Raw genomic sequence first — 25,409 nt, forward strand, 5'->3', positions numbered from 1 at the left:
AGAGAGAGTGAGAGAGTGAGTGTTTAGGTGTGAGAGTGCGAAAGCGAGGATACTAACACAAACAACCAAAAAAAGACATTGGGGAGGGCAGAGAACGAGAGAGAGAGAGAGAGAGAGAGAGAGAGAGAGAGAGAGAGAGGGAGAGGGAGAGAGAGAGAGGGAGAGAGAGAGAGAGAGAGAGAGAGAGAGAGAGGGAGAGAGAGAGAGAGAGAGAGAGGTGTGGGAGACGGGGAGCAGGCGAGAACATTGATTTTTCTCCCCCCCCACACCCCCTCCTTCCTCAAACTAATTAAAGTTTTGGCCTGGTTCAGTGATTACCCCCTCTGCTTACAGAGACCCGCCCCCCCCACCCCCTCTTTTAACCCCCTCTACCCCCCCCCCCCCCCCAAAACCCCCCCCCCCCCACACACACACACAAGAAAACACAGAGACACAATCCTCCAGACTCCTAGCCCCCGACCACCACCTATTTACATACCAAGGGCTTGTTTCACTCCAGAATGACAATGAGGTTTTCGGCTCAGCGGGCTTCATAGGGAGAGAGCCAAGTAGCCGGGCCTCCACCCATCTGCCTTGGAGACTCCTTCACCTGAGGATTTCACTTTAAGAAGGATTGTTTTTCTCAAGGATTCCTTCACAGTTTTTTTTGCTTCCCTCTCTGCGGTTTGGGTCCTGACTGCATGCTTGAAAGGTTTCAGAGCGGTTCACATTTCCTCATTGTGTGTTATTTGTGTGTTTTATGGTTCTGTGATGCATACGACACATGATGTAGGTTTATGCAGGTGCGGTGGAGGTGTGGTGCCTTTCGTTCTCTCTGAGTTTGATGGAACCATGTGACGGTGACAACGAGTGACCCAGCTGTGTGTTTGTTGCAGGGATAAGTGAGGAAACATGTTAGGATATAATTGGTAACAGCGTTAAGCTAGCCAGTGCCGACATGTTGTCAGAGTCAAACTTCAGCTGCACAGAAAGGTTGATTGGATATGGATGCAAAATAGCATAGTAACAGATTGTGTCTGATGTGTCCACATACAGTACTATGCTGAATAATTTGTGTGAGTGATGTAAAAATGTTTTTTATGGGGTCTTTAAAGCACTCTGTTAAAAACAATATTGTTCAATCATTAGGCTCCATCGTGGAATAATTATCATACTTAAACGTTAAACATTGCCCAGAACTGGAGCTGGCGTTAAGTACCCTTGGCATAATGCTACAACCTGTAACATTCATGAATGTATTCTGGCCCTGCCCCTCAGGTTTGCTACGATTGGAGGAACTGGTGCGTCGCTTCCTGATCTCCAGGGAGACACTGTCGGTCAGAATGCTGGACGATAACCTGGACCCCACCCCCCTGCTGAAGGAGATCCGAGACGACAAAGTGGCCACCATCATCATAGACGCCAACGCCTCCGTCTCCTATCTCATCCTCAAGAAGGTCACACACGCAATTACACACACATATACACATACACATACAAATAACCACATAAACACACACACACACACACACACACACACACACACACACACACACACACACACACACACACACACACACACACACACACATACGCACACACACACATATACACACATACACACATACACACAATCACCAAGGCATGTATGCACACTTAAATACACGTGCATACAGGCACATACACAAACACACACACACACACACACACACACACACACACACACACTCACGCACACACACACACACACACACACACACACACACACACACACACGCACATATACATACACATACACACATTCACAAACACAATCACCCAGGCATGTATGCACACTTTAATACACGTGCACACAGGGACACGCACACAATCACACGCACACACACACACACGCACACACAAAAATACATACGTTCATATTCATACATATGCACACACATACATTACTAGCTCACACAACATACAACTACTCGAGGCTATACAATATTTTTTATATAATGAGCGTGCATGATTATAGAATAAATAATAAATTCATGTATATTTGTTATAAAAATACATTCAGGGTGAAGAAGACCTTATTCTTGCCCCTTCGTGCCTCCCTTTTTTAGGTTAAACAAAACAAGAACATTCATTTGTAACTTCTAGAACATAAGTGGGCCTGTGTATGTATATATATATACACTCAAACATATATACACCAGCTACTAATGTAATGCCCACGGCTCCTCCATCTCTTTCCCCTTGAGTCCACACCGATCTGCTGCAGATGTTCGGCCCAGTCAGGGGCCTGCAGATTCCCCTCTCCCAGGGGGCTGGGGGTGGGTTCTGGGGGGGTGCAGGGACCCGGGTGGCCCGCCCACTGAGTTGCTGCTTGCGCCTGCATATGGGCTGCTGTCACGTTGCCCCCGCCCTCAGTCTAATGTCCTGCTGTGCAAGGGATGATGTATAACGCTGATGAGGTAGCCCCCCCCCCCCCCCCTTCCCCCCGTCTTCTCCCCTCCCCGCCCCCCGCTCTCCCCCGACGTCTCACCTTTTTCGTCCCACAACTGTCTCTCATGCATCTTCTCCTTCTTGTCTTTTCCATCTCTTTCCCCGCCCTCCCCCTCCTGTCTTTCTCTATGTGTGCTGCCTCTCTTATCTCCCTCTCTCGTTCCTGATGTCGTGACCTCCCTGTAAGGGGCTGCCCTCCTCGCATTCATTTGGTTAAATCTTTGTCTCTCTCTCTTTCTCCCCCTGCAGGCGTCAGAGTTGGGGATGACGTCTGCATTTTACAAGTACATCCTCACCACGATGGTAGGAGCATACCAATTCCCTGCCTGCTCCTCTTCCTCCCCCTCCTCCTCCTCCTCCTTCTCCTCCTCCTCCTCCTCCTCATCTTCCTCCACCACCATCCTGCCGAGCTCCTGCCCTCCATCTTAAACTCTCGCTGCTTACCGTTTCTCCCTCTCTCTCTCTCTCTCTCTCTCTCTCTCTCTCCGTCCCTCTCCCGCTGCGCTTTCTTCTTTTTCGTTTTGTATTCCGTTTTCTTTTGAGCTGAGGTGTTAAAGTGAACGTGAGAGTGCTTGACGTCGCTCGGTGAGGACGAAGGGCGACTGAAGGAGATGGAGGGGAGTTAAGGGGGATGGCGGGGGAAGAAAGCAGAACGAGAAGAACGAGACGGAGGGAATTATTCAACAAGGTGAAGAGCAAGATGGCAGAGATAAAATAGAGGAGAGGAATGAAAGCGAGAGAGGATGAGAGTGGGTTTGAGGCGACGACAGCCATGACGAAAGATGTGTAGTGCCCTTTTACTTCATCCTCCTACCGTCCTGCCGTTGCTTCTGGCGGGTTTCTTTCCTTTGTCACTCCTCCACACCCCTGTTCTGTTCCCACACAGAACCCCCCCACCCACCGCCGCCGCGTCATTTAAATGAATGTGTCACCTGAAGGCGAGTGCCGCCGTTTGTCTGCCGAGATGTACCTGAGATGAGATGAGCGGGGCGCTTCTCTTGCTTAACCTACTGCCAGCATTACCATCTCTCTCTCTCTGTCTCCTTCTCTCTCTCTCTCTCTCTCTCTCTGTCTCCTTCTCTCTCTCTCTCTCTCTCTCTCTTTCTCTCTCTCTCTCTCTCTCTCTCTCTCTCTCTCTCTCTCTCTCTCTCCATCTCTCGGTCTCCTTGTCACCGTCTTACTCTTTATATATCTCTCTCAGGGTCTGTCAAGCTCTCTCACCCTTTCAAGTAATCCATTTATCTTTCCTAGATATCTTTATTTCTGTCATCTGTCTGTTTGTACATTATCTATCTTTTAATCTATCCTTTAATCTATCCATCTATCCATATATTCATCTAGCCATCTATCCATATATTAATCTAGCCATCTATACATCTATCTGTCTTTCTTTTGTCTGGATATCTGTCTGTCTGCCTAGATATATGTCAACTTATCTATCTTTTTGCATGTTCATATATTTCTCTTTTCTTTTTCTCTCTCTTTCAGTCTAGTCCTCTTCTCTCGTTCTCTTTCTTTCTTTCTTTCTTTCTTTCTTTCTTTCTTTCTTTCTTTCTTTCTCTTTCTTTCTTTCTCTTTCTTTCTCTCTTTCTTTTTTATTCTTTCTTTCTTTCTCTTTCTTGCTATCATTCTTTCTTTCTTTCTTTCTTTCTTTCTTTCTCTCTTTCTTTCTTTCTTTCTTTCTTTCTCTCTTTCTTGCTATCGTTCTTTCTTTCTTTCTTTCTTTCTTTCTTTCTTTTTTTCTCTCTTTCTTGCTATCGTTCTTTCTTTCTTTCTTTCTCTCTTTCTTTCTATCTTTCTTTCTTTCGTTCTCTTTCTTTCTCTCTTTCTTTCTATCTTTCTTTCTCTCTTTCTCTTTCTGTCTCTCTTTCATTTTCTTTCTTTCTTTCTTTCTTTCTTTCTTTCTTTCTTTCTTTCTTTCTTTCTTTCTTTCTTTCCATCTTTCTTTCTTCCTCTCTTTCTCTTTTTTTTCTCTCTTTCTTTATATCTTTCTTTCTTTCTTTCTTTCTTTCTTTCTTTCTTTCTTTCTTTCTTTCTTTCTTTCTCTCTCCTTCTCTCTCCTTCTCTCTCTCTTTCTTGTGCTCTCAGCTGACGCCCTCTCTCCCACCCCCTGCAGGACTTCCCTCTCCTGAGGCTGGACGACATTGTGGACGAGCAGTCCAACATCGTGGGCTTCTCCATGTTCAACACTTCCCACCCCTTCTACCTGGAGTTCATCAGGAGCCTCAACCTGTCCTGGAGGGAGGGCTGTGATCTCACCTACCCTGGGCCCGCGGTGAGCACACAAACTCACGCATGGTCGCACGCACACACACACACTTGCATGCACACACACCCACACACACATACACACGCTCACAGAGACATACACACACACACACACACACACACACACACACTAGTACACAAGCGCGCACACATGTAAGAGTACTAGGTGTGTAACCGTTTCGGTTCGTTTCATGATTTTTGTATTTTTTACCCTTATATATGAAGGGTAGGTTTGCTTCGTACTAATCTAAATTTTTCAACTGCAAATTCTCTGTTACTTGTCTGTTTGATAGCATGAATGTCTGCTCTAAGATAAGATAAGAGTGTATTTGGTATTTATATATCGGCTACTTTTGTATGTCTTTAGTTTCTAAATGTTTTAAATAAAAAACACTATAAGAAAAAACCTATAAGCCTAAAAAGTGCAATAATCTTTAAGATCCACTGTGTACAATTAAGTAGTACCTAGCAGCTGGTTGCAGCTATGGTGTTGGTTCAATCTAAGGTGGCCTGGCCTGTATTGTGTGAGGTTCCAGTAGGTACTTCCAAAATGATGTCATCAATTACAGCAGCATCGAGAGGCCAAGTGTCAATTGATGAGGTTCCATGATAGATTTATGAATTATTTATAGTTACCTAGTCTGGTAACATAAAACTATAGGCCACTGCTTACAGGTAGAGGTCATTTTACATTGAAACCTTTTTTTTCCCCATACAGTACAATTATTACAATTATATTATTAAACAATTATACATGTTGAATGAGATGCTGAGGTAGCAGCCTATTTAAATTTCTCAACATGCAGTTTTCTTATGGCATCCATAGTGGTAAACTATATTCATCGTCCTATAATTTTAGTATCTGTGTCATTCATCTCCGTAGCAGTCGGCACTAAAAGCCAATGTTTACTCTCGATGCAGCACCTGCATATAGGTTGCATTGGATAACATGACGGTGTGAAGTTGGATCTATGCCGGCAAACATGGAATGTTTTAAGAATGCACAACCATTTAGCCTAATCCCCCTCATCTGCCAACTGACATTCCCTACATTATTTTACACTTGCATTAAATAATCAAACTCCATAATTATTTAATCCTTTTCAGAAACAGGATATTTTAGTGAAAGGACGGCTCAACTTCAATGGATATATGAGGCGCTTCCGAGAGAGCTTTAAGCTTATGGGGCACTCATAGTAAAACGTTACCGTGTGTGTGGATGTATGGTACAGCGTCTGGCCAGCGGTTGATGTTGAAGGTGCGTCTGAGAGAGGGTTAGGCTTCTATGGTGCATAGTATAACGCCACAGTGTGGAGGAAGATATTTGGAGCTTTGCATGGCCAGCAGTTGATTTGGATATCTGCCTCTATGCGATGGTTAAGCTTCTCGGACACAGTGTGTGGCTCATTGTACTATAACGCCATGGTGTGTGGCTCGCAAATGGGTCGTCGCCATGGGGATAACACGCCCAACTCTTTCCTTGAACTCAGCCCAAAGCACATTTTTCTATTTAATTTAAAACCCATTTTCTCCAAAGCCGTTTGTCCATTTTGTTCTACCGTATAAATATGTCCGTTCAACATGGCAGTCCCCATAGTATAGGACCCGCTCCCTATGTAGACATAAAGGGCACCTTCTAAGGTAACCAAAACAAAGGATCTTATTGTCACGGGGTTACACACACATTTTTACATACTTGTGAATATTAAATTACATTTCTGCCAAGTCTGTTCCGCTAGAGGCCAGTCGATTGTACACATTATCCCTATAACCATCTATTTGAACACAGCACCTTCAACTACAGAGTAGGGCTGTAAACGCTATGAACATCCACTAAGCCCAAGGCTTAGTGGATGTTCATAGTATCGGGTTGGTTGAATAATAAAACTGAAGCCTCTAGTAAGTGAGCTGTCGTTTTGGTTTTACCCCCTGCTGGTATGGCTCATCTCGCGCTGGCCAGAGCTACGTTTGGTATAAATGGCCAATTTGAGCCATAATCCCGTTAACATGTTTGGTAAGATTCCGCTCCTATAATGAGCGAATATTGACACATCTACCACTTTTTTTGCATCGCATTTCGCTCCCCGCTTGCCGTTCTCTCCCTCCATTTTCTCAACTGAACATCGATGGCAGCTCAGCAGAGATCACTCAGCGATCGCTACATCACTCAGTGTTCATCAATTTGCCTATCGATTTTAATCCTTGTTCCTGGCTCTGGTTTCTAATAGTATAATAAAGTCCTGTTGCAATACCACTGTTTATAATAATTATATGGCTGTGACTCAAAATGTGCTAAATCATGGGTGTACTTTTCTCTGCTGTCACGAACCGTCCACGGATTTGGACTGGAACCACTAAACCACTAATTCACATGCAAACACACACACAAACAAACACACACACACACACACACACACACACACACACACACACACACACACACACACACACACACACACACACACACAAACATACACACACACACACACACACACACACACACACACACACACACACACACACACACACACACACACACACACACCCACACACACACACACAGTTTTTGGGTCTGACAAATCTGAAAAAATGGCCAAATTCATAACGTATTGCACTCTCTAATGCACGTAAATTAATATCCATCATGCAGGCGCACACATGCTTGTAACAAAGCATGTAAACAGAGTTAAGATATGAGCTTTGTTTAGCTTTCATTCATCATATTCTGCCACATTTAGTTATCGGCAGAGTAAGTGCATGCGTCTTTCCCTGTCTCGTGTAGATTGATGTTGCCAACTGTCCTTCTCCCCCTTATGTATATTTTTCCTCTCTCTCCATCTGTTTCTTTCGATTTCCCTCCTCTCTGTCCTTCTCATTAAACATGTCCTCTCTCCCCATACTCCTGTTCTCCTTCCATTCCCTTCACGCCCCTTTCCTCTCCCCTCCTCTCTTCTATCCTCAAACGCGCCCCCCCCTCCCACCTCTCCTCCTGAACCCCCTCTACTCTCCCCTACCCTCCTCTGTCCGCCCCCCCCCCCCCCCCCCCCCCCCCACCTCCTCCTCCACCCCATCTCCTCCCATCCCTCCTGCTCCTCCCCCCCTCCTTCCTCCTCCACCAGCTCTCGTCTGCGCTGATGTTCGACGCGGTGCACGTGGTGGTGGGCGCCGTGCGCGAACTCAACCGCAGCCAGGAGATCGGCGTGAAACCGCTGAGCTGCGCCTCGCCACAGATCTGGCAGCACGGCACCAGCCTCATGAACTACCTGCGCATGGTGAGTCGCCATGACGACTGGCGCTGCGCACATCGCCGTGCACACGCGTATACATGCTCACAAACTGTGGTGGTGGGCACGCACATGCCGTCGGGGGTTTGCGTATGTGTGTGTGAACACAGAGTTAGATACCGAATGTTAAACATGTAAATATCCCCCGCGCGTAAATATATATTATATTACACAAACACACACACACACAAATGCAGGGAACAGACGGGACTATGTACATACTGCATGAGGGCACTCTGTTTGGAAAGGATGCCGATCATATTTGGACCTGCATGTACGTGCACATATTCTCAGAAACACCCACATGTGTATGCACACACACGGATCCGCACACACGCACGCATGCACGCACGCACACACGCATGCACACACACACACACACACACATGCAAACACACACACACACACACACACACACACACACACACACACAGTAATATGAACACGGTTTGCTCACTTACTAATAGAAAGGCATCCACACAACACAAATTGTCATATCAATGCAAATGCATGTCTATCTCGAATCCATACACACCTCAGCGAACACGCACTCTTCAGGAATCAAACAGATTGACAGGTTTGTGGATAGTCACAGCACTGGCTTTTGTTTTGTCAGGGCTTGTAACAAGGCTGGTGCCAATGCCTTTACAAATCACGTCTGACATGAATCACTACTGTTCGCAGTTTTTTTATGTTAATGTGAAACACATTAGCTACGGAACAATTTGATGTGTAAAATATTTCAAGGGGGGAATGGGAGGGGGATATTTAAATATCCTATACTCGTTAGTTCTCTCTAGTGTTTCCGACCCAACATCTGGATAAACCAATTAACTCCACCCAGAGGTGCAGCAATTTGAGCAGAATCAAACGGATGAGAGATGTTCAAACACACAGTCCTGCCCTTAGAAATCCTACTCAGACATTTTGGATCTGAATATCCATTGTGATACCCCCCACGATTATGAACACAAGACAGTCTTCCATATTGGCCCCATGTTAGCCCTCTATGACGTTAACTATATAGATCTCAGCGCCTCCCTCCACCAGACATCAGCCATCAGCTCATCTCATCCCGACCCTTCATCCCAGCTATTGTCACACTACACTGGCCATTGTCTCGTCCCGTCGACCCCCCGCCGCTGCGTGTCATCCCTGCGTGGGGTGAGCGTCTCTGGAGGGGCCGCCCATCCTCAGCCCCTCCTGCTCTCCGTCCTTCCATCGTCTGCTCCCTGCCAGGCCCAGCATCTGCCTTAGATCCCTAACCCCGTCCCGGGCACCTCCTTCCATCCCCATGCCATCCTCCACCCCTTATCGGGGTGGAGGACTATTCAGCTTCTGTGCTGTTTACTGTCTGTGTTCTGCCTGTTTACGGTCTGTTTACTGCCTGGGTTCTGCCTGTTTACAGTCTGCTTACTGTCTGGGTTCTGCCTGTTTACGGTCTGTTTACTGTCTGGGTTCTGCCTGTTTACAGTCTGTTTTCTGTCTGGGTTCTGCCTGTTTACGGTCTGTTTACTGTCTGGGTTCTGCCTGTTTACAGTCTGTTTACTGTCTGGGTTCTGCCTGTTGATGGTGTGTTTACTCTCTGGGTTCTGCCTGTTTACAGTTTGTTTACTGTCTGGGTTATGTCTGTGTACAGACTTTAGGGGGTATTTCCTCTGCAGTTTTTCCTCATCCGTCTCTCCCTCCCTCCCTCGTTTTCACCCATCTCCTGACTTGTTGATTTCTAAAAAAGTTGAAACAGAAAGTTGAAACCGCATATTGACACAGCGTCTAGTTCGGTTGTGCTCTGTTTATACCTGCATTCTCATTCCCTCCCTTTTCCTCTGCCTGTACATTGTGCTCACCCTCCTCCTACTCTCTTCATCTCTCCCCATACACCTCGCTTTTGTTTTGTCATTTCGACTTACTGTTATCTCTCTCTCTCTCTCTCTCTCTCTCTCTCTCTCTCTCTCTCTCTCTCTCTCTCTCTCTCTCTCTCTCCCTCTCTCCCTCTCTCTCTCTCATCCCTGTGTCTCTCGCCCAGGTGGAGTACGACGGCCTGACAGGCCGCGTGGAGTTCAACAGTAAAGGTCAAAGGACCAACTACACCCTGAGGATCCTGGAGAAGCACCGCGGGGGCCACAGAGAGGTCAGGGGTCACACGCTAGCGTCCACCAGCTCCGCCCGTTGGCCTGCAGGCAAAGGGAATAAAGTCAGAGGCCACCTGTCTGATCTGAAAGTGCCCACAGAGGCATTTAACACAGAGGTCAATCTCATCACAAGTCCCCCCCTCCCCACCCCTCAGTGTCTGGGGACTTGATAGTGAGATGCTGGTTTGAAGCTTTGGCTTCTACACGGCCCCCCAGAGAACACAAAGAAAACCAATTAACAAAGATATTAAATTTAAATCATTGATTTAAAAACTGCCCAGAACAGCCAATTAAAAACAACAGTATTAAAAAATGAACGAAAGAGGATCGACTCGCAGTGCACGAGAAGAAGATGAGCCCTTATATAAACTGTTAAGTAATTTACTCATAGCGCCACTCTGGATTAAAATGTCTGGATTACTGACAACTAATGTCTTTGGTTATTTTGTCCTTTTTTATTTCCTATAACATATATTTTGTTTTGCATTATCTAAGGCCTCTACGGCATTTTGTCCAAGAATCTAATATTGCATGTAAACTGGAGAGGCGAAATGATTCAAACATTTAAAGCATGGACTGAAACTCTAAAGCCCTTGATGATTTCCTTGTCCCTCTTACTAATGTGGTGATGGGGTCATCATCCATTCATGTAAACCAAATCAACAGAATATACAACAACAACCATTAAATATTTAAATGTTGCCTTTCACGCACGTGTGATTGATTTCCCGAACCAATCAAGAAGACATTCCCTGATTAGTAAGAGACGAGCCGGAGTGGTGTCATATCTACACTTTCATAGATGCGCACGCAGGCACACTTACCTTGAAACAAAATATTTTCACAGAGAATTAACTCCCTAATTGTTGCAGATGGCTATGCCATTGCTATGAAATTACACTTAATAAGTAGCTCTTAAATTGTACCTACATCACCTTCAATACTAGTTTATGCCAAGTTCCTTATATGGGCAAAACGATATTTTAAAGTCCTGCCTGAGGCAGAAAACCATGTGCACAAGTTAACCCCACAGTTAGAGACACATAAACTCAGCAGAGCTAGTCTCTTTGAACATCATTCACAACTTGCTCATGAGCATGTCAGCAACCATAGCGAAATCCCTCAGTCACTTGCGCTGTAGTTCCTGTAGGGATTCACACAGGACCAGAGAGAAAGAGAGAGAGAGAGGGCGGGAAGAGAAAGGGATGGCAAAATGTAAAAGATACACTCCACCCACGCTGGAAGAAAATTAAGATTTAATGACACGAAAGTGCGCACATCGCCACAGATCTAGATCCAGGCGGTTTATTCATGGTTCAGCGGCATGGCAAAACACCTCTTCACCGTCTGCCTTTAAGATACCTCCGTAGGGCCTAATGTCAACCTGCTGGCTTTCATGTGAACACTGAATGCCAGCAGGATAACAAGGGCCATGCCTGGATGTTAACTCGGTGGGAGGGATCGGTGCCTAATTGACTACGATTAACATTTTAACTCTGATCCGTCTGGTCACCTTTGTGAATGCAGCTCCACTGCAGCACCGTCTGCAGGCCAGGAACCACTGCCTGGTTTAAATGCCAGGCGAGGACACGATGTAGCAGGGGAGAAAAAACAAAATCCACGGCTGTGTCTCCTCCGTCTCTGTGCTCTGACCTACTGAGGGAGGCAGGAGAGCAACCTCTTCCAGAGAGGCTGTTGTGCAAGCTATATACACACACACACAGACATGCATATACACACACACAAGCACATACACACCTGCATGCATGCACAACCATACACACACACACACACACACACACACACACACACACACACACACACACACACAAACACACACATACACATACACATGCACACAAACCCACACACACAGACTCATGAGGTTCAACAGGTTTTATGGCGCCATAAAGCAGATATATCTTTGGCGGTTCCGGTGCCCTTTAAGAAATGTAAGCATAGGAAAGCATGCGTGGTAATGGAACGGTAGCTCATAAATGGCTTTCATGATACTGACGACTTGTTTTTTGCACCCCGTTCCTTGATCTGCCTGCAAGTACATGCTTTCTTTGCAGCCCTCCATTCCACATACTCCCACAGGTAAATGGCTCCAAGGGGCGCTATTAAATAAACGAGGACATACGGTATTCCGTGAACGAAACACAACAGCAGGGCGCCGTTCTGTTAGACATGCAAGGGCACTCTGGGTAATGGCCGAATAGATTGAACTCGCTCAGCTGCACCTGCTTAATTGCAATAGATGATGTGTGCCGGGCCGCTAGTGTAGAGCACTTACCTCAAAGATGGAGCTTCAGCGCATAGCCATCGATTGTAACCCGCCCCCCACTCACCTCCATGACAGATCGGTGTGTGGTTCTCCAACAACACCTTGGCCATGAACTCCACCAGCCTGGACATCAACGTGTCGGAGACGCTGGCCAACAAGACACTCATCGTCACCACCATACTGGTAAGGCAGCGGTGTGCCCCCCACCCCCTCTCTCTTGGCCAGCATGTTGGGGGGGTTTCCTTGGTCACCATGGCTGCCTTGTGTTGTGTACCAGTCATGGATCACATGTTTTTCCCTTTAGTACTTAGAACAGTGAAACTACTCGTGCGCGGATTTCTCAGTCAGGAGTTACGTCCCCTCATGGGCACCGTACTTCATACCATACACGGAATCAGAGACAGTTCTCATGAATATCATTATCTTTGTGGAATCCTCCTGACCAGCATTTCCACACCTCTGATTTCGATGTTAAATGAAAGAGAATATGGTTCTGATTGCCGTTAACGGCACAGATTCTCTGCCATCAGCAGCCATTTTGTCTCCCTGGGAGATGCCAATTAGGTTAATTGTTATAATGCCTCAGCAAAAGCTCCTAATGATCAGCCAGCAGCACTGCAGTTAGAATTGTGCATACATGTACCCTGCTGTTTCATATCCATTTGCGATAGCTATAAAATAATCCTCATTAGTTACTTTTACATTAATATCTTTCTAGTTGTTAGCTTTCTATCAGAAACATTTCTCAACGCTCTTCCCAGCTTTTCAAAAATGCGATCCCTTGGTGTTGAACGAGTGTTGCTTCAACTAAAGTCCTGTTTCCTCCTGTCGCTATAGTGACAATAGTCCCTCAGAAGGTAGAGTGGGTTGTCTGGCAACTAGAAGCTGGGTGCTGTGGTTGCTGGTTTGATCCTCCTGGGAAAAGATATAAAGTTGCCCTTAAGCAAGAAGCTAATGTGTGAAGTGTGAATGTATGTGTATGTATGTGTGTGTGTGTGTGTGTGTGTGTGTGTGTGTGTGTGTGTATACTTGTGTATGCGTCACTGAATGTGTGAGGGCTTGCGAATGTGAAGGAATTGACCTGTAAAGGGCTGTGAGAGCTTGTAGTTTGCAGCAAAGCGCTTTGTGAACACATTGCATTCATCTCCTGCCTCCCTCTGTGTCTGTGGCTGCAGGAGAACCCGTACGTGATGCGCAAGGGCCACGACCAGTACGAGGGCTTCTGCGTGGACATGCTCCGGGAGCTGGCCGACATCCTGAAGTTCTCCTTCAGGATCAAGCTGGTGGACGACGGGCTGTACGGGGCCCCCGAGCCCAACGGCTCCTGGACCGGGATGGTGGGGGAGCTGATTAACCGAGTGAGGGCACACTTGCACACACACAAAGGCCCACTTACAGCCACACGGGCACACACAAACAAACACGCATACAGTCACAGACAGTCACAGACGCAGTCACACGCACCCTGATACAGACATACATTCACAGACACACACGCACACACACACACACATAAACACACACACATAATCGCTCGCGCACACACACACACGCACGCACACACACACACACACACACACACACACACACACACACACACAACAACCGCACACGCACACCCGTGCCCACACACAGAACCGCACAACACATACTGAAGACATAGCCGCAAACCTTAGCTCGGCTTCAAATTCCCACTTCTCAAATAGCCCTCAGAAGGGAATACAAGTCGTATCTGGGGCAACGCCCGAGCTGGATACATTTCCTAGAATCTAACATTAAAACTTTCCTCACGAAAATCCATCTCCCCCAATCAGATCTTTCTAGGCCCCGCCCCCTGCCGGCCCACGACACGAATAGCCTGCTAGCATAAGAGCTAATGAGACCGCCTCTCTGCTTAATTACCATCCGGCACACTTCAATTAACAGGCGTTGGGCCCCGTGTGAGGTCTGTGGCATGGGGGCCCCCTCCTCCTCTCTCCCCTTGCTCCCCTTCCGCTCGGCACTGCCTCCCTCCCCTGATGGCCTCCCCATGGCCTGATCACTCAGCCCTCATTAGCAGCCCATGTTCATCAATTATCTGCTAATGGAGGAGAGGGAGCAGGGCCAGGGAGACCCAGGACCTACTGGGCTTTATAAAGGTGTGCATGCTGGAGCGACGCTAGCAATTTGGTGCAAATAACAGTGTTAAATAGGCTGAAAAATGTCAGCAGTTGAGTGAGTGTATGTGTGTGGGTGTGTGTGTGTGTGTGTGTGTGTGTGAGAGTCGGAGTGGTTGTGTGCGTGTGTGTGTGTTTGTGTGTCTATGTGTGTGTGTGTGTGTGTGTGTGTTACTGTGCATAGTTGTGCATCTCTTTTTCGAAATGAACCATGTCTATGGTCAAATGTGAGTATGTGAATATGTGTGTGCGTGTGTGTGTTTGTATCTATGTGTGACTGTGCAGTTATGGATGTATTGTCCACCCCATTGTTCTTCTGGGTTAATGTGAGTTTGGCTGTCGACATTTTATGGAAATCTCTGAAGAGATATCTTCCAGTTTGTTGTCGCTTGTTGTTCCTTTACCGGTGCTTTCCTTTACAAATGGAAAAGCACGGAGTGTGGATTTGTCCTTGACTAGCCCAACAAATATCACAGCACTGTAATCGCTTGTATAACAGCCTCCCCTACACGCCGGCTTCGAGTGGCGTTCCATGGTCTAATTTTATCTTGCTCTCCAGTTCCACTTCTTTCTGCGGTCGGTGTTTCTGTGTTACTCACCCGCTCCTGTAATGTTTGCTCGCTCTCTATCTCTCCATCTCCCTCCCCCCTCCACCCTGCAGAAAGCGGACCTGGCGGTGGCTAGCTTCACTATCACCTCGGAGAGAGAGAAGGTCATCGACTTTTCCAAGCCCTTCATGACCTTGGGAATCAGCATCCTGTACAGAGTTCACCTGGTGAGCAAGGGGTCAGAGGTCATCGGGCTAGCAGAACCAGAACCTGGGGTCTCAGATTGGATGCAGAGGCTGCAGTTTGTGTATAAGGACCATAGTGCCCCCTAATCTAGATAGAATGCATCTCAGCTGGTGCTATACATATACATTATATACTGGTCTCTTCATAGGTATATGGGCTTGCACGAGATTGATGACTTATAAGAAATACATATTTAGAGTATACCTATTACAAAAAAAGTAAGGTAAGATCCCTTATATATGATGATTTCCAAATAATATATACTACTACTAATACTAATGCTAATACTATATACTATACTATACTAATACTAATACTAATACTTCACTGGGGCATTGTGATTTTACAGATATGTTGATGGGGAAGTTGAGGTTGCAAGAATTTCCAAACCCAAAAAATGAGCTAGAGTGACAGTTATTCACATGTAAGCAGGATATGGTCACCACTAGATATCTCAATATTGCTCAGACTGTATTTGGCTGTGAGTGATAAGGTAAAAGCCTCCCGATGCGTCCCTGCTGAAGCCCTGTGGACGATATTCACCTTCCTCCATGGCGGGGCTGTGGGGACTAGATAAGGGTGGCAGCTTTACATTGCTAATGAGGTGTTGGGCCACCAGCCAGGAGCACTGTGGAGAGAATCATTGTGACACCGGGCATTTATGGATCACTGCATTAGCTTATCGAAGCATGGCTGTCCTGCTGCCGGTTGAGTGCGGTCACTAACACTGCCACCCTGTGGCGGTGAAACGCGGTGCATTCATTCATCGCTTAGACGTTAAAAGTCATTTTTCCCACCTATCTACAGGCCTGTCTCTATATCTGGCTCCCTGTGGTCGATCTATCTTTGACTGGCACCCTCTCTGCCTCTGTCTGCATCAATCTTTCCATATATCTTTTTCATCTTGTGGAAGGGGCAGGGTAATGTAGGGATTCACTGTTTGACTTACCCGCAGTCTACCAAAGGCATCCTTGAAATAAATAAATATGTGTGAGTTGCTTTGAATAAAAGTGTCTGATATATGACTAAATATTGCTACATATATGCAGAAATATAGTTTCAACTCTTTCACCTACCTTTCAAGCCATTAATCCCCCAACCCCTTTCTCTCTCTCTCTCTCTCTCTCTCTCTCCCCCCCCCCCCCCCCCCCCCTCTCTCTCTCTCTCTCTCTCTCCCCCACCCCCTCCCTCTGTGTGTGCACCAGGGGAGGAAGCCAGGCTACTTCTCCTTCCTGGACCCCTTCTCTCCAGCTGTGTGGCTCTTCATGCTGCTGGCCTACCTGGCCGTCAGCTGCATCCTCTTCCTGGCTGCAAGGTCAGAGGTCGTCCTCCCTCCCTCCCTCCTCCAATGTCTACCCCACCCACCCTTGTCCCTCCCACCCTCCCTCCCTCCACCCCTGTCCTCCCCTCTCCCTGGTCCCTCCCTCTCAGTCTCCGGGCCTCCACAGATTGTCCCACTCAGACGGTGGATTCTCCTTATTTTGTCATGCCTCGCCTAAATCATAAGGTGACGGTGGAGCGGCGGGAGATATAATATCACACGCTCACTGGGATGATAAAGGCTGATGGGATATTTATGATATTCCTTATATTACATACCACTATTATATTGCACTGCGGCGTGCTCCCATATCATATTAGATCCCTGCTTTATATTTCACCTCATCTCCGCGTTTATAGAATTTCGATTGAATAGTTTTATCTAAATCATATATTACATATACTATATTACATTGCATTGCATTATCGTATATTACAACGCATGTCATTATATATCATATCACTATGGCATATGATGTCCCTATAGGTGACAGAGGGGCATACATGTCCCTGGTGTCTGACCCTACACATGGTGTGTCCTCTCTGCCCAGGCTGAGCCCCTACGAGTGGTACAACCCCCACCCGTGTCTCCGGGAGCGCAAGGACCTGCTGGAGAACCAGTACACCCTTGGGAACAGCTTGTGGTTCCCCATCGGAGGCTTCATGCAGCAGGGCTCCGAGATCATGCCCAGGGCCCTGTCTACCAGATGTGTCAGCGGGGTGTGGTGAGTCGGACCTGCTGCTGCTGCTGCTGCTGCTGGCTCTGGGTGTTTGTGTATGTGTGTGTGCGTGTGTTTGTTTGTGTTTTTATGTGTGTGTGTTTGTGTGTGTTTGAGTGTATGTGTGTGTGTGTGTGTGTGTGTGTGTGTGTGTGTGTGTGTGTGAGTGTGTTTCTTTGTGTGGGTTTGCATGCATGCATGTGTGTGTTTGTTTGTTTGTGTTTGTGTGTGCGTGTCTTTACTAAGCACGGTGATGCCAGGCTGCTTGTATGGGGTTTATTTAATGTTCTTTTTTTTTATTGTTGATATTCATAATTCAAAAGCCATGTCCACCGGCTTAGTCAGATAGCATTTCTCAATTAATTTTCAGGTCTATTTAATTTATATTCTCTCTTTATTTATTATTTGTTTGTAATTTTTAAATAGTTTTTATTTAATGCTAGTTGGTCCTAAATGTCTTACTGAAGCCCATTGAAGATCATTCTCCCGAGAGTAAGCCTAATAAACTCTGTAGCTATGGGGGGGTTAGGAGGAATAATCATCCCCCTATCTTAGATTATTGCAGAGCGTGCTTCCACAATAAAAGCCCCCGTGAACCAAGCCCCCCTGTTCTGTCGTGACCCCTGTGCTCTGCCCTGCAGGTGGGCCTTCACCCTGATCATCATCTCCTCCTACACCGCCAACCTGGCCGCCTTCCTGACCGTCCAGAGGATGGAGGTGCCCATCGGCTCCCCGGATGACCTGGCCGACCAGACCAACATTGAGTACGGCACCATCCACGGAGGGAGCACCATGACCTTCTTTATGGTACGCTGTGCGTGTGTTTGTGTGTTTGTGTGTGTTTGTTTGTCAATGTGTGTGCGTGTGTGTTTGTATTTTATTTGTAAAAGTGTGTGTGTGGATTTGTTTTTGTTTGTAAATAGTGTGCGTTAATGTGCGTGTTTGCAAGGTGTGTATGTGTGTATTTGTGTGTGCGTGTGCATGCATGTGTGTGTGCGGTTGTGCGCGTGTGTGTGTGTGTGTGAACAAATGTTTGTGCGTGTGTCTTCAAGACTATGCCGGAGGTGTCATGTTATCCTCATGTCTCCTCTTATCTCCCCTTTGTCTCTGAGCTCCTATCCGGTTTGCTTTATGGCTGTTTATGTTTGTGTTAAGTGGCTGACTGCTTGTGTTTACTTATACCACAGCTCCAGGCATCTGGGTTGGCATCTGGGTTTGTTTGGGTGCGTGTGTGTGTGTTTGTGTGTGTCTGTGCGTCTGAATGTGTGTTTGTATGCACACACAAAATCACACACAATATACAATGTGTGTGTTTGTTGGCTGCAGTGAGCATGTTGTGTGAAATTATTGATTTGGTTTTGCGTGTGTGTTTTGTGTGTGTACAAAGGGGGAAGACAGCAAGCTGGCCAATACATCTGCGTGTATCTGTTTGCCTGTGTGTGTGTGTGTGTGTGTGTGTGTGTGTGTGTGTGTGTGTGTGTGTGTGTGTGTGTGTGTGTGTGTGCGTGTGTGCCTGCCTGTTTATTTCTTAAACAGATTGCAGATTGCACCACTGAGAGGATACGACAACATCTGAGCTCATTGTTGTGGCTCATAAAAACAAACATCTGATTTCACACTTTATTACATTTCACCATATCTATTACACAGACATACACACACACACACACACACACACACACACACACACACACACACACACACACACACACACACACACACACACGTATGCGCACACAAAGATCAACAAACCTAGTGATTTCATCACACAGAATAGCCGGCACCCGCCCCACTTACCCGCCCTCAAACCCCACTCTTTTATTCTGATTTTCTCTTCGGACAGAATTGTAGCCGACACAAAATGTAATTGTAAGTTTATTCCCCTCATGCGGTTTCAGAGTGCGTCCAATCTCTCACCACACACTGGACCACCTGCTGTGTTCAGATTGGTTTGGATTTGCTCGCCTGTCTTTGTAAACCGAGGCGTAACCGTTACATTATGAGGAGGTCATTTCCTTCGTCTGCCTTCTTTGTCCTCCTCTTACCTCTCACATTCTTTTTTTTTTACCTGTGTGTGCTTTTGATCCGATATCTTTCTCTATATTCCTCTGTATGCTGTTCTCCGCTGCCGCATGCTATCAGTGCACTTATCTCAGGCTGGGCTTTCTCTCCCAGCTTTGTGACTCCTAATCTCTCACTGTTGACCCGCGGTTCATCCTTCATCCAAGTCAATACTTGCATTTAACATGCTTGCTTGCACCCACCAACACACACACACACACACACGCAAACACGCGCGCACACACACACGCACACACGCACACACGCACACATGCACACACACACACACACACACACCCACAAAAAAAACAAGCGCATACACAAAAACAAGCGCACACACACAGACACACACTTTTTGTTTGACTGCTGCTGCCTGCCTTTGTCAGGGCCCAAATTTTCAATCTCAATATTTTTTTCCCTGGATGAATATAGGTTGAATAATAAAAAGGTTTAAAACATACACAGATATGCAAGTGCACCTCCCCCCCCACACACACACACACAGGATAGGCTACAGTTGATGTGTTTGCACATGGGAAAACCTGACTGATATCTTTCCCCTCCCAGAATTCCCGGTACCAGACGTACCAGCGGATGTGGAACTACATGCACTCCAAGCAGCCCAGCGTGTTCGTGAAGAGCACGGAGGAGGGCATCGCCCGCGTGGTCAACTCCAAGTACGCCTTCCTGATGGAGAGCACCATGAACGAGTACCAGCGCGGACGCAACTGCAACCTCACCCAGATAGGAGGCCTGCTGGACACCAAGGGCTACGGCATCGGCATGCCGCTCGGTGAGGCCGCAGGGCAGAGGGGGCACGCAGGGGGTTGGGGGGGGGGGGGGTGTCGGGGTGGAGGTTTGGGTGGGGGGAGAGTTATGGAGGAGTTGGGTGGAAGCTGGTAACAAGATAAGGGATTATACCCTAAGAAGAGGGTATCAAGGTGGGGATGGATTCAACTATTTGCCTACTAGTTTTAGTAAGAGTAGTCGTAGTAGTAGTAGTAGTGGCGGTGGTGGTGGTGTTGCTGGGGGTGGTGGTAGTGGTAGTAGTAGTAGTAGTAGTAGTGGTGGTGGTAGTAGTAGTATGCTACTCATTTAGAATAGCCAAGTTGAAGAATACTGTTGATTTGAAGTTATCAGTTCAGCTAGGTAAGGATAGATACGTTACTGAGCAAGAATGATAAGGTGAATGGACAGATGGAAGCGGAGGTAGAGCGACGCTCTGACACCAGTAGCATCCTCTCTTTATAACGGTTGTCGGTTGTTTTGTTGTTGTTCAACTGTTTCTGTCTTCTTAGCCTATGATCTGTGCTTAACTATCGCTGGCCAGCGGCTTGGTATTGAGCGGCCTCGGCTTGTAATCTCACACTTTATCTTCCCCCATAATCCTCTCTGCTCATCCTCATCGTGTGAGGATGAGCCTCCTCATACAATCCTTTATTCTGCCAGAGCTCTTGGCTGCACTCCTCATTTCTCATCTTGTCTGAAATACCTCCTATGACCTCAACACCTCCCATCTTCTCTCTGCCCCTCACTCCTTTCTTCCTCTGTTCAATCCTTTGCTTCTTCCTTTCTTCTTGCCCTCTTTCATTCCTTTCATCCTTCCTGTCTTCCCTGTTTGATGTTTTTCTCTTGTTGCTCATGCGTTCCTCTTTTTGTGTCCCTGTGCGTGTGTGTGCGGGTGTGCGTGTATGTGTGTGTGTCTGTCTATGCGTGTGCGCGTGCGTGTGTGTTTGTGTCTGCTTGTGCATTTGTGCGTGTGTGTGTGTGTGTGTGTGTGTGTGTGTGTGTGCCACGCGCGAGGCAGGCTCTCCGTTCAGAGAGGAGATCACGATGGGCATCCTGCAGATGCAGGAGAACAACCGTCTGGAGATCCTGAAGAGGAGGTGGTGGGAGGGCGGCCAGTGTCCCAGGGAGGAGGACCACCGGGCCAAAGGTCAGTCCCTCCTTTCCCCCGCCCCCCCTCCCACCCCTCTCTAATCCCTCCTCTCCCTGCGGGCAGCTCCCTCTCCCCTAACAGTCCGACTAATGGCTAATGCCTAACCTAATGTCCTTGTGAAGAGTGCTTAGCTCACTCTACTCTTCTAATGTCTGCTGCTTGTCCCAGGTGGCCCTTAATGGGGAATTTATTGGACAGCAAGGGTGCATGGGAACACACTCATGCACTCTCTCGTGAATGCACGTGCGTGTGTGTGTGTGCTCACGTGTGCATGTGTGTGCGTACATGTGCGCGTTTCCCGCGTTTGTTTGTGCTTGCTCGTGCAGTCGTGTATGAATAAATGGCAATAGACGTATCTATGTCCCCGTGAGCCAGCTTATGTATGTAAGGGTTCAGATAAAACGGGCTAATCTTAATTGAAGTGAAATAAGAACCTTTAGCTATTTTGATAATTAAGTTTTTAGCTATTTCAAACCAATGTGATTCCAAGAGGAGCAGCAAAATTAGGACTACATTATAAAATTGCCCAAACATTATTTATTCCAAACCGCTCCTCCGTGCCACACTATTCCCGCTGAAACTAATTCACGCAGTCAAGTCAAGGTTGAGGTTTTGGCAACTAACACATTTTATTCTCCATAGTATACGAGAAAACTTTTCATATATTCAGCGGACTGTGTGTGTGTGTATGTGTGTGTTTGTGTGTGTTGGTTTGTGTCAATAACGGAAAGCAATGCGATATAAATGTGTGTAACTTTATTTAGTTTTAGTATCTTAGTACTTTCATAGTACTTTACTAATACTATTGAGTCATTTAGCAGACGCAGTTATGCCAAACAATGAACTGAGATACTTGTCGTTAAAGAGTACCCAATCTGCTCTCTCCCCCTCACTCCCCCTCTCTCCCCCTCTCTCCCTCTCTCCCCTCTCCCCCCTCCCTCCCCCTCCCCCAGGCCTGGGCATGGAGAACATTGGCGGTATCTTTGTGGTTCTCATCTGCGGGCTGATCATCGCCGTGTTCGTGGCCATCATGGAGTTCGTGTGGTCCACGCGGCGGTCGGCCGAGACCGACGAGGTACGCCCCCACACCTGCCCTCGCCGAACCCCCAGACACACCCCAGTAGGTCACCATGGCAACCCGCCAACCCTTCCGCTTTTTTAATGGTGCGCTTGCGTATCTTCCGTTGGGTGTGTAATGTATCTGTGTGCGTGTGTGATTTTGAGAGAATTCAATTTATGAACATTAATCATCTGTGTGTTTTTCGTTATCCTGTGTGTTTTTGTGTGTTGTTGTTTTGTGTATTTGTGCGGGTGCGGGCTATGCTATTGGGGGTTCCATGTGTAATGTTATGTGCACGTGCCGTGAAAACAATTATGTTTCTGCAAAGTTGTGCTGTTATACGGTTAGTGGACTAGTAAGAGCCTCGCTTTAAATAATGAACACATAATAAAGTGCCATTGCAGGGCATGCTGTGCCTGAACATGTAACACTTTTGCGCCGTTAGTGTGGTTGCTTGACAGTATGGCAATAGGTGTGATTATGAGATAAACTTGTTACATGGAGAAGCAATATTGAGACTTTGGCAATATTTGCTGACAATTAAAAGCGTATAGTGTGACTTGTTTTCCCCTGGCATTAAATGTCATGATGTATCTTCCTTTACATGCCTCACCTGTACGCTGGTATCCCCCGTTTCCATTCCTGGATTGTGTCTCACCCATCGTACTGTGCGTCTTCCTCTCTCTCTCTTTTTCTTCCTTTGCCTCTCTCTCTCTTTCTCTCTCAAACTCACACACCTCCTGTCATTGGGCCATCAGTGTCTGTCTTCTGATAATGAGTACTGTTTCTGTTTATGTAAGCACATTATTTTCATTTTATTTTTCATTTTGATGAAATGTGGTTTTATGTGTGTGTGTGTGTGTGTGTGTGTGTGTGTTCGTGTGTGTGTGTGTGTGTGTGTGTGTGTGTGTGTGTGTGTGTGTGTTGTGGATGGATTATTGCACATTTCAGTGGCCTGTTTGGGTGGTTGGAAGAAACATGCTGGCATAGATTTGTGTTTATATCTGTGTGTCTGTGTGTGTGTTTTCAGGCCCGCCGCTCTGTTCATCGTGCAGTCATTATGGGCCGCCCATTTATTAAACATTTAGGTGTTTTGTGTTCGGATTGTAATAACTCTCTACTCTTGGAATATCCTCTCATCTCTGCCCATCCTACCATGCTCCCCCATTACCTTGTGGTTTCTCCCTTCCTCTGTTCCCCTCCTCCTACAACTCCCACATTCTTGTAACATCTTTGCCCCATGTCACTGTGTGTGACTTTTTTGTCTTTACCTCCACCTACCTCGTGTTTTTTTCTTGTTTTTCTCCATCCCCATCCCCCTGCTCTTACCTCTTCCTTTCTGCCCCCCCTCATTTTACTTTCATCCTGCCATCTGCCTACTTTGCTTCCTCGGCCCCTCCCCCCTTTCCTACCCTCGTCTCCTCCCTCTCTCCTCCTCTCTCCCCCTCCTTCCTTCCTCTTTTCCGTCGCTCCTCCCCCTCTCCCAGGTGTCTGTCTGTCAGGAGATGCTCACCGAGTTTCGAAACGCCGTCTCCTGTAAGAAGAGTTCCCGCTCCCGCCGCCGCCGGCCCGCCTCCAGCTCCTCTGCCCTGCGCCACCCCGGCCGCGTCCCCCTGGGGGCCCCCCGGCCCCTGCGGCTTGTCCGCGAGATGCGCCTCAGCAACGGCAAGCTGTACAGCGGTGCCGGGACCCTGACGGGCGGAGCCGGGCCCTTGGTTGGCGGAGCCGGGGAAGGTGGAGGCGGAGCAGCGGAAGGGTCCGCGGCCGCAGACCTGGGCCCAGGGCCCCAGCGCATCCTGGAGTTCCCTCTGGGGGCCAGCACCACCCCGCCTCCCCCGGCCCCCGCCGCCATGACGGTGCTGGCCGCGCGCGGCTGCAGCCACGTGCGGATCTGCCAGGAGTGCCGCCGGATACAGAACCTCCGCGGTGACACCGGCCTGGGGCCGTCCGCCTCCACGCGCATCCCGCCCTCCTCGGCGCCCCTCCCCCGGCTACCTCCGCCCCCGCCCCCGTCCTCCTCCAACACAGACAGTGAGGGCGGAGGGGGAGGGCCCAGCCCGAGGCGGCCACAGACCCCCGGGCCCCTCCCACCTCCGCTGAGCAGCAAAACCACAGACCTCTTGGCCGAGCAGGACTGAGCCCGGGGATGATGGAGGTCACGGAGCAGCGCTGGGGGTCAAAAGGAACAGGGCTCCCTCGGAAGACATGGCTCTCCCTCTCCACCCGCCATCACCGTCAGGTCACAGAGAAGGCGGAGAGAAGGGGCCATGAAGACTCAGAAACTAAGGGGAACCTGAAGGATGTCAGCCCATGGAAAACGAGGGGAGCATCAGACAGAGTAAGAGACCTGTATGAACGGCCAGCGCTTTCCTGCCTGGCGGTCGAGTTGTGCTCTTGAAGACGGCCCCCCTCTTCACCTGCCTGCTGTCTACACACACAAACAGAAACGATGTTCAAACAGGGGCAGCAGTGTGATGGATCAGCGAGCGGCAGCACATCGTCATCACTGTGTCCGAGCTACTGTTCACCCTTGGCTCTCCTTTCCCTCCGTCTCGGTGTACTTCTCAGAGGTCAGGAGCTTGGTTTGGATCCACAAAAAAAGACCTTTGTTTGCCTCTACACTGGCTGGAGAGGAGTCGGCCTTAGAGGACAGACTTTATCTGTATGTGATCTTATCAAAGCGTGACTTTCAGACAGATAATATTTCCTGTTTTTTCTTTCTTTCTTGGATGTCTTTCTTTGTTTGTTACCATTATTCTAAGTGGGAATTAGAGAAAAAAAATACAATAAAATACTATTTGTGACACATTTGTGGTGGATTAGAACATAATGTGACCGTACCATGCCTACCTAAACGTTTTGTGTTCCTCCCCCTGCGTCCCACACGGACGCCTCTCAAGTTGCTTAGAGAGTGAGGTTG

The 25,409-nt window shown here is 47.7% G+C and overlaps 1 protein-coding gene across 1 annotated transcript in view; it reads left to right on the top strand.

Moving 5' to 3' along the window:
• The window catches only part of grik5 (glutamate receptor, ionotropic, kainate 5), a gene marked incomplete at its 3' end in the record, with an annotated part of 35,467 nt that extends 10,580 nt beyond the window's left edge, over positions 1 to 24,887 (top strand). The window contains 16 exon segments of the mRNA XM_079751611.1: positions 1,258 to 1,436; positions 2,719 to 2,772; positions 4,586 to 4,744; positions 7,857 to 8,009; positions 10,048 to 10,152; positions 12,516 to 12,623; positions 13,616 to 13,798; positions 15,258 to 15,371; positions 16,596 to 16,705; positions 17,262 to 17,435; positions 18,071 to 18,236; positions 20,058 to 20,283; positions 21,298 to 21,426; positions 22,383 to 22,549; positions 23,977 to 24,537; positions 24,540 to 24,887. Coding sequence (XP_079607737.1) covers positions 1,258 to 1,436; positions 2,719 to 2,772; positions 4,586 to 4,744; positions 7,857 to 8,009; positions 10,048 to 10,152; positions 12,516 to 12,623; positions 13,616 to 13,798; positions 15,258 to 15,371; positions 16,596 to 16,705; positions 17,262 to 17,435; positions 18,071 to 18,236; positions 20,058 to 20,283; positions 21,298 to 21,426; positions 22,383 to 22,549; positions 23,977 to 24,537; positions 24,540 to 24,887 — 2,936 coding nt within the window.
• Between the last annotated feature and the right edge of the window lie 522 nt (positions 24,888 to 25,409).

This window comes from Pollachius pollachius (assembly GCF_949987615.1).
Source record: "Pollachius pollachius genome assembly, chromosome: 1".
NCBI lineage: Eukaryota > Metazoa > Chordata > Actinopteri > Gadiformes > Gadidae > Pollachius > Pollachius pollachius.